This window comes from Gavialis gangeticus, unplaced genomic scaffold (genome assembly GCF_001723915.1).
Source record: "Gavialis gangeticus isolate Ggan-Ray unplaced genomic scaffold, GavGan_comp1, whole genome shotgun sequence".
NCBI lineage: Eukaryota > Metazoa > Chordata > Crocodylia > Gavialidae > Gavialis > Gavialis gangeticus.
In genome coordinates this window covers 165,151,389-165,162,061 of record NW_017728992.1, presented here as the reverse complement: position 1 = coordinate 165,162,061, position 10,673 = coordinate 165,151,389, and the positions used below count along the sequence as shown (strand labels likewise).

Genomic DNA, 10,673 nt, shown 5'->3' with positions numbered 1-10,673 from the left:
GCTAGGGTCTGGAACCAACTTCCAAGGGAGGTGGTGCAGGCTCCTACCCTGGGGGTTTTTAAGAAGAGGTTAGATGAACACCTTGCTGGGGTCATTTGACCCCAGTACTCTTTCCTGCCATGGCAGGGGGTCGGACTAGATGATCTTCTCAGGTCCCTTCCGACCCTAGAAACTATGAAACTATAACCTATGTTCTGGCATTTCTTAACTTCTGAGTGCTTGACTTATCAACCATAATAATTTATTTTTAATGTAGCTTTTTGAGTCACTGATATACACTTGTAGCTTTCATATGTAAAAGGAGAAAATATTTATACCAGGTAATTTTATGATCTATTTTATTTCTTTACCCATCTATCCCAATGATTGCTGAATATGTCTAATGGAACAGGCGGATAGGGTCACAAAATTGTTTGCAGAGAATGTGCCAACCATTTTCTGCACATTGCCAGGAAAACTCTGGCTCAAGCAAGCTACTATTAGTTCTTTGGACACTGGGTGCTGGCACAATCTTGGTTTCTTTCTGTTTTTTCCTTTGTAATTTTTGGCATAATTTTTGTAAATGTTTTTCTATCAGCAGGAACACATGACACATTTGTTCTGGAGTAGTTTCAATTTACTCCGGAAGAAAAATGGATCAGACACACGACACAAAGAATTTGTTTCAGTTTCTGCCAGAAAATAGTAAATACTGTTCTCTGGTTGAAATCACCTCTGCAGAAGTCAGAAATACAATTGTTGTGCATCTGCTACCACTGTCAATTTGATTCCAGGGTTATTCAATGCAAAGTGGCTTTTAGTCACTTGGGCCATTTATAGACATTGCCTTTTTCTAGATTTAATTTGGACTACAGCCATCACTATATACACATGGATGTCTGTAGTCTGAATTAAAATTGGCTCCAGTCCAAATTAATTAAACCTATTGAATGAGGATTAAAATTAATGCAGACTGGGGCAGTCCAAACTATGCAATTTAAACCATATTAATTAACAAGTATATATGGCAGGTATTTAGGGTTTGCTGTTGCTCGTGTCCACTACCAGGTGTAGCAAATGAACACAGTTTTGTGACCCTGACGTGCAAAAATGCACAAAACCTCCCTGATGGTCAATGATCATCTATCAGCCCTTAATTTGAACTGGAATTTGGTTTGAACTGTGTGATATGAATCAGTTAACACAGTTTAGAAAACAGTGAGCCCATCTACAAATGGCCCTGGTGACAAGGCACAGTAATGATACCTACTGCAGACAACCAGCTTTAGGGAGCTAGCCATAAGCAGGGATCCAGGTTTTTTGTTTACTGCTGAACATGGAGAAAAAAACCACAGATTTTCTCCTTTAATGGGGAAAAACATAGATTTTCCCTTTTAAAAGAGAAAATTGCAGTTTCCCATTTAAAGGAGAAAAATGCAAGAAACCGTGGATGTTTCTCTTTGTAGTCTGGCTGCATTCCAGCCTGCAACAGGCTGGGGGGAGCAGGAGGAAGGCAATCAGAGGCAGAGGGCACCATCTCATCATGGCAGCACAGCACTCCCTCCAGTGCTGGGTTCCATCTGCTGGGCTGTAGAGGCAGCTCCTGCTTGGAGCTGGTCTGGCTCAGATGCAGCCCCACACCCCACTGTGGATGCAGAAATCTCAGGGAGGCACATGCCTCCCCCGCTGCATTGCTTGTCCCCCCACACATTCCCCACACACCCACTCCCTTCCTCACACTGGGGAGGGCTGGGAGTAAGGGCCTGCAGGTCAGGAGTGAGGAGCCCTGGCAGGACCAGGGGGCTGTTGGTCAGAAGTGAGGGGCACCAGCAGAGCTGGAGGGATGGGAATCAGGAGTGAGGGGCACTAACCGGGCTGGGAAGCTGTGGGTTGGGAGTGAGTGACCGGGCTGGGAGGCTGTGGGTCCAGGGTGAGGGGCACTGGTAGGGCTGGAGAGGGCTGTGGCTTGGGAGTGAGGGGAAACAGCATAGGCAGGGGCAGGGCACTGGTGTATCAGGGTTGCTCAGCACCACAAAGCAGTATCAGGGGACAGCTGCAGTGGGACCCACATCCTGGTGAGTGGAGGTGGCAGAGGTAGCTCTGATTTTCCATAATAAAAACCAAAAATCAAATACTAAAATGTATAGGTATTTACAGTTTATTTTATTATAGTGATTGAAGCAGTGGTAGGCTTCCAAATTGTTTTTAAAGTGTAAATATATCAATAAAACATTGTTTTTGTATGCCAATAAAATTTATCAATTAATAAATTGATCAATATTTATCAAATGATAAATATATCAATAAAGCATTGTGTTCAACTGATACCTATATAGAGAGAGGTATTTCAGTTTAATAACAGGAAAATAAGGATTTTAGGTTTTTTAATCCGAGAATTTGCAATAGTGGTTTTATCAGAGAATCTGTAATTTTTAAACAGAGAAAACCAGGATCCCTGGTCATAAGATTGCACCTTACAATGCAGTGAATTTATTGCAGAGTAAAATTTGAAATACATTATTCTAGAATAAATGTGTCTTTTGTTTGAAACATATAATTACAATGTCTTACAGCTAAAATAATGCTTTCATTTCTGTTTTAGGTCATTCTGAAGCAAATGATGACTCAAAAGGATATTTAGTTTGTTTGATTTCTAAAAACAGAAATAAAATAATCAAAATCTTATTTAGATTAAGTTTCTATATATACTGATGTTACTTCACTGGTGTAGGCAGGATGAGTTTTGGCTACTCTTAATCATTAACCTATGAAGTGATACCTATTGAGTGGGTGTATCTACATAAGACGTTTACTGTGGAACTGACTAATTACCTCTGCAGTAAATGTCTCACGTGTACACTTGCAGGGCTATCAGGCAGGAGTAAACTAATTAACTCAGCAAATGCATGTACTATACTGCTTCAGAGTTACTAATTCAATAGTAAATGCAACTAGTAAATACTAATTAACTCAGTAAATACAAGTACTATCCTGCTCCAGCATTTTTTTATTCCACAGCAGCACATGTGTACAGGGTGCTTCAGTGTGGGGGCTGCCTACCAGCTAGCCCCATGCTGAAGCACCCTCGTATCCCATCCAGCCCCTCTGCAGCACATTGAGCTGGATCAGAGCATCCGCAGGCTGGCAGACTGACCCCCCCAGGTTCCCCGCCAGCTGGGACTGTTCTGCCTGGGTTCAGTGTGCTGCACACCTGCATACACATGTAAACGTGGTGCCTGGGAAGCAATAAACTCTAGTGTGATAAGTGCCAGACTGTTTCGACTTAATTGCACATGTAGACATGCCCAGTCTAGTATAAACTAAATTCATACTGTTTGGCTGTTTTCTGGGCCCCGGGAACAATATGGGAGGAGGCTGTTAAGTAACAAAGGATAGATCCATCACTCAAGGTGGTGCAAGTATATTGTGATGCTGAAACAGACAGTTCAACTTCATGGGTTAAGCTGCATAAACTATATTTCCTTTCTATATGCACAGTAGAATGGTAGGAATTAAAACTGTTGTGAGCACAGATGTTACAAGATTTACTTGGAGATAGATGTGTGCTTTGTAACAGTGCAGACAGGAAATTTGTCTTCTGGCAATTTACTTGCACAAAAAGCCATTAAGATTAATGCCCATCTTGTGCACATTTGATTTTACTCAGGCATAATTGCTAGGAAATTATGGAATTATTGAGGCTTCTTATAAGTATGACATAAGTAAAATGCCTTCTTAAACAGGTTCATATAGGCACCATGTAGCGTTTTATACTTGGTTAAATCTGTTGATGTGTGTCAACCAAAACATAAGTGATACTAGACAATGTGAGCTCAAGAAAAACAGGAGTTCAAAGACAATTCTGGCTGCCAGCCTAAATGAATACAAGGAATGTTTAAGATTATATAATATTCCAGGAAAGCACTGCCATGCTGTATAACTTATATTCCTCATAAGTTAGAACCCTGTTCACCTGAACTGAGCTGAAGTTCACCTGAACCATGAAATTATGAATAGGTCAGAGTTCAGGATAAGTTTGTACTTTTCCAAGAACTGTAGAACCAGCTCAAATCAAGGAAGAAAGTACAAAGCAAAGGCAACCATGGAACTGATTGCATTTATTGCAATAAAAAATAAATACAACAAAAAAATCTGGTTGTTTTGAACTTAACAATGTTCAAAGATAAATGACCGAAGACTCAGAACATAGCAAGGGAAGGAACAGTGAGGCAACTTGATGGAGTAATCAGGGACACCCCTCCCCTCCCACCCCCTCATGTTCAGTTTCAAACTGCACTTTGGGTATAAGCAAGGTATAAGCAAAGTAAGAATGTGCGCTGCCTCTTCAAACTGATCAAGCAAATAGAGATTAAAATAAGATGCGGCTGATGTCCGCAGACAATCTAAACTGCAGCCTGAACTTGAGTGTAGAAAAAATGGAACTAGCTTTAAACAAGCTAGCTCAGATATCAGACAGTCTATCTGTGGCAGCATGGAACCCTGAGCAAGCTAATAGAACCTGCTTCTTAGATGATGTTATTAGCCCTTGGTGTTGTGGCCTGATCGCTCCCAGTACAGGATCTAGCTCATTCACAATACCATGGGTACCTCTACACTACCCCATTTTTTACAGTATATACGTACCTTTAGATTAATTGGTGTAATGCCAACTATCTTCTCAACTCAATATGGGCATAATGGGAGGCCTGAGTTTTGCTTCATGCTACTCAGGATGTAGTCAACACTACACGGTAGCATTCCCTAGGAATGGTGACAAGCTTCCTCTGGTTCTTTGACTAGAATTATTCTCTACAAAAAACTGTGCAGAAGGTTCCATAAAGGCTTCATGGACATTGTGGGGATACCATAATTAATAATCAGTATGGGAGGCTCTTCTGGACGTTTGTCATTTGCCATATACTCTGCATTCTATATTATAATCATTTTATTCTCTTAATAATTACTAACAGGATCATTTGATCAAATAAAATTATGTTTTTTAAATGAAAACTACTTTGTTAACAGCATTAGTAAGCTTTCTGTCATGATGTTTGTTGTAAGCAATTTCAGTAAAATTGTAGAGATACCATGTGTCACTTACTACAATACTGTGTTAAAAACAGCATTTAGGCTGACTTGCTTTTGCATTTGAACACTGAATTGTCAGATTATTTCATACTTTTGAAAATATATCAGATTAAAACATATATGAGCTACCTAAATGATAAATATGACAGTGGCCAGTACTGCCTTGTATGACCTTCTAACAATTTGTGTTTGAGTCTGTACTTTTTCTTTAATTTTAATTATCACTATCAGAAAAAAGCATTCTCAGGTAGTCACATAATAAAGGATATGCACTGAAGTTCTTAATAGATACCCAGTACATGTAGGTAGCATATGGAAAGAATAATTATTTTAATATTATCATCAAGGTTTTTAGTCTTTTAATCTCAATTTATCCTGCCCATTTTTATTCCCAATTTTTACCACTTTAGAGAAATATTATCAAAACAGTAGGCTTCACTTAATGAATCTTAGTCCCAAATAAACCCCTCTTCTGTTGTCTCATATGTATTTCCTTCCAAATTAGTATTTTCAGTTTTTCATTTCTACATGAAAATTAAATATCTTAGTGTCAGCATTTCTTTGATCAGTGATTGAGGAAAATAATCAAAATTCACACAACACTTACATAAAAGATTAACATTACTGTAAAAATATTTGGTAAAAAAGCAGGTAATATTCTACACACAGAAAACTGAAAAACATGCAGCAAAGTAAGCATTGTAACATATTAGTACAACCTACATTTGCATTAATCTACAGTACCTTAAGGGTTTCCTAATGAAAAAAGGCAAACAATTTGTACCCAAATAGGTCTGTAAAGCTAAATAAATTCAGTGGCAGACAAAAATCATTTTTGAAGTTAAGCAACTCAACATACTTTTCAATGCGAGTACTGGGTATAAAATATACAAATTTGTTTCTTTAGACAAGGTACAAATTTATTTGCCAATCTTCTACTCAAGGTGCTACTATTACTTGGAAAATGCAAAAAAAGGACATGGTAAATAATGATAATGAATGATTTAAAGAGACAGCAACCTCAGTAAAATGAGATCAGGCATCAACAGTACAAGATTATTTACTACTCATACAATATACATGTGCATGTATGGAGTTACATGACCATTATTACTACTAAAACCTGCACGAGTTTAATGATATATCAAGTAAATAGTAAAACAAAAGCAAGTTGTCTCTTTAAATTTTAATTTAATACTTTGAATCCCCATGCAAAACTTTACAAGCTGCTCACACAATGATATGAAACTTGTTAATATGGTTTGAAGCAACACACTAAAATGGGAAAACGGACTAAAATGTAACGTTTTCCTACTATGCATTTTCCAAAACAAACAAAAGAAAGAAAAACATAACTTTAATTTCTGTCAGGCACAAGAAGCCTTTACCTGAACCCTAGGAACAAAAGGCGTTGTTCTTCTACTAAGGCTTTGGCTCTGGTAAGCAAAATTAAAGAAAAAGCAATAAAACAAAACCAAAAAGGACAACACGCTGGAAACTAAAAGACCAAAAGTAAAAACAAAGACACACAACTATTACTTTAAACACAGCTTTACACCAATTACATTTATCTAAAACAAACGTATAATGCAGTGTATAAATTAAATCTGCAAATATATTACTAACATGTATCCAAACTCTAGGAGTGAAACTGAACCCTCATGAAGTCAATGGGAGTGTTACCATTGATTTCAAAAGATTTCATCCTTTATGTCTCTGGATTATGTTTACAACAGATTAAGATATAATATTAACAAAAGCAATGTCAATACAAAGTGATTTAAAACTACGTTAGAAAATATTATTTCAGACTCAATGTCTCTCAAAAATATTGTAAGTGTATATTCAGGGGCTGGAAACTAAGACAGTTCATACATTGCCAACTTCACTTCATTTGTGCAACAGGGAAAAGTAATACTAGATTTCCTCTTTTTTGCAGTATAAAGCAGCATTAATAATCACATACCTCAAACCCTGTAACAACCCTTAGTACAAAGCTGGAGTTGTTACATATTAGCAGAGGAGGGAAGGAAAGCGCAATGAATATATTTAATTCTCTAGTGACCATAACAGGAATGACATATGGTATATACAAAAAACCTCTGTGTGGAATGGGGCTGGCAGAATTTAACGATCCATAGGAGTCACACTATACACAGTTTGGTAACTTGGTCACCCTTATTCATGCTAAGGAGTACCTTTCCATGAAGGTACTCTTACGGCTGTCAATGGGACTGTCCACAAAGATCAAGAAAGATTTAAATCCCATTTCAGATCTGACTTAACCAGCCAGGATTATTACTATTACTAGAAAGTGAGAGAAATAAGAAGCTACTTGCACACAAGGATACTTAAGCAGCTCCATAAGACAGGATTAAGTAATTTAGGATTAGATCCAAATTGATAAACTAGGTGCTTATATGGGACTTAGATGAAATTTAGATACCAAAATCACCAGAGATTCTGAATATTTTTGCTTCATCAACTTCAAAAACCCTTAGGTGCCTAAATTCATCTAGCATGTATACTCTCGCCTTAAACAACTTGCTAGGGGTGCATCTACATGTGCAATTAATGCAAAGCGCTAAACTCCAGTGCTTATCTGAGTTTATTGCTCCTAGGCACATTGTTTGAATGTGCGCCCGGGATCTCAGAATGTTGAGCTAGGTCAGATCAGGCCCAGTTGGCAAGGGGCCATGAAGATAAGCCTGCCACCCCAGGGCTGTTTCTGCCCAGCTCAACATGCAAAGGGGCTAGCTGCGGCTGGCAGGCAGGAAGCCCCTGCACTGAAGCACCCTTGTGTCCCCACCATCTGGGTCAACGTGAAAAAATTTTGCAGCAGGGTAGTACTTGTATTTGCAAGCACTACCCTGCTGTGGAGTTTATTAGTTTACAGAGACCTAACAGGGCTTCATATGTAGATGCTGAGACATTTACTGCACAGCTAATTGGGCAGCTCCACAGTAAATGTCTTGCGTAGATGTGCTTTAGAAAACTAAGTGTAAATCCAGCAGCATCCCAGTCTGAGCACCTAGGTTTCTGAAATCTGACTTCTTCTGTGACGAGAAATAGAGTAGTAGCTAACCTCTACCTAAGTCCTCAAAGAGGCCTGATCCATTGCATTTCCTCCAAGAATACCTAAAACACAGTGACAAATTTAAATTCCATAGAAAACTGAATACCCATAATTTCTTTAATTAAAAAAAATGTGGTGATGAGATAATCAACACAGAGCAAGAGGGAAAAGCTGGTATCAATACCCGTTCAATACCTGGTGCTAGGGTTATTCTGTTATTAATCCAATGACAGTCTCAGGCATTAGTAACAAAGGGTCCAGAATGCAAAACTTCCCCCACAGGGGAGGGCCCATATCACTAGGCTATAAAGTAATACTCTCCACTGCGTGCTCTCCCGTTCCCATGACTGCTGCATTCTTGGCCGTGCAGTAGCCAAGCTACAGCATGAGCAGTGGCGTATGCCTCCATTCAGACAATCTTGTATCTTGACATTTAGGACCTTCTCTTGGAAAGTAGGAGATTGAGTCAGAATCTCTGAAGACTGAGGACAGCCTAGGGCAGGGGTGGGCAAAATGCGGGCCGTGGGCTAGATGCGGCCCACCAAGCCACTCTATTCCGCCTGCGGGGCCCCTAAAAAAATTTAGAAAATTAATATTAATCTGCCCTGGGCTGCCTGTCATGCAGCCCCTCGATGGCTTGCCAAAACTCAGTAAGCGGCCCTCAGTCCAAAATAATTGCACGCCCCTGGCCTAGGGCCTAGATCATGGGTGGGCAAATATGGCCTGCAGGCTGTATTGGGCTCTCAGAGGACTCCATTTCCCAGCAGCCCCAGCCCATGTCACTGTTGCCTTTTTCTATGGAGACCCCAGGAGTGGCAGCGCCATAACAGCACGGGGCCAGGGTTTCCATGGAGACCAGCTCCAGCTGCACTGGCAGGGCGTACAGCTGGACAGGGAGCTGCTCTGGGGCCAGGGCTGGGATCTTGCAGTGGTGACAGCTTGGTCTGGAGCCAGGGCACAAATGTGATCCGCTGCCCACAAGCCTCGGGTAGGTTGCAGCTCTGCCCCGGCTCCAAACCATGCTGTCACCCTGGATTCACTGTCCAGGGATCCAAGGTGAATAACCCTATCTATCTGGACCACCTTCCTGAAAAAGAAGGTCTACTTTTTAAGTGTGCTGATGCCAGGATTAGGTCATTAGTCTTACACCTTGAGAAAAGGGAGCAAAAGAAAAGCTATGACTCCTCACAGTTTGTTCTTTGGTCCTCTCCTGCACCAATGCAATTGCATAGCACTACTCACCTTGGGCAGAATGTGAAATTACTATGTTGCCCAACAAGAGTAAGCTTGTCAGAATATGGCCCATTCTACTAAAGTAAGAAACAGGACTTAATTCTGTCAATGACACCTGTGTACTACAATGACATAAAAAACAGCAAATTTATTATAGGTCTGGTGAGGTCTAAAAAGCAATTTTTGCCTCCTGAGCAGTCAGTGGCAGCAGCCAGGGCAGCAGTGCTTATCAGGCAGACACCAGCAGCAGCCACTAATCTTGTACCCCTCCAAATCAGTGCTCAGGGCTTGCCCACCCCTAATTACACTACCATAGGTCTATGTTGGAAAACAGGCACAATCGTACAACTGAGAGATTGAATATCTCCTACAATGTGCTTAGCACCCTTTATTCTCACTCACTGCAGTGGGTTCTGAGGGCTTACAGCCTTGCACATTTGAGTCCTAGGTCAACAACGGCATTTCTGCTTTGATTCTTCAGAAACCAGGTAATTAATTTTGAATTACCTTCTATCATTAGAAAACAATTTCACACAGAGACAACTTTAGTTCAAATCACATTAGTTTAAAAAATGTATGAAACTTAAACCAGCTTCTTTTTCCTTCCTCTACTGAACTCAACAAATGATGAAAGTAGTTGGTTTCATATATGATCTAACTTCTTCCCCAACCCTCAATCCCCTCCCCCACACACAGAGGATATGTGGATCAGCACGTCTACTGCAACTAACAATCTCCCTTTCCTAATATGCCAAAAAGTATGAGAAAATATGTCTTAACTATAATGTTTTAAAAGCAAAATATACACAGTAGGTATAATGAGGCACAAAGGGTTCTGTGCAGGAAAAAAATTCCTATGTAAAATTGTACAGGCAAATAATCCCTTAAAATATATGACAGATCACTCTTCCCTGCAGGGTTTCTATTTCCTGAAAAAGCAAGTTATTGTGATTTTATATCTGTAATCATTTTAAATTCATAAGGTCATCTTTTCAGTCTCAAATGCTAACCACTGCAGTACTGTCTCTAAGCTATTCTTTTCATGCAGCACTGAAGAAATAGCCAGAATGCAGTAATGAAGCAAATAGCAGCAATGCTCAAATACTGCTTTTTCTGCAATTAAAGAAAAGCAAATAAGTAAGTGAAAAGTAAAGAACAAGGTACCAAGAGAAGCAAATAATAATAAAAACAGTAGTAGCAACAAAAATTCCTCTTACAAAGAGAAGTACCGAAAATACAGTTTAATGTAACCTGTGCAAAACACAGACAGCATATTATTCAAATGAGTTAATAAATT

General features: G+C 39.6%; 1 protein-coding gene across 1 annotated transcript in view; it reads right to left on the bottom strand.

Annotated features, from left to right (window-relative positions):
- Positions 1-10,673, bottom strand: part of RIMS2 (regulating synaptic membrane exocytosis 2) — a 1,108,253-nt gene that overhangs the window by 538,032 nt on the left and 559,548 nt on the right. The window contains exon 11 of the mRNA XM_019528053.1: positions 6,456-6,503. Within this exon, the coding sequence (XP_019383598.1) occupies positions 6,456-6,503 (48 nt within the window). The remainder of the gene's footprint in view (positions 1-6,455; positions 6,504-10,673) is intronic.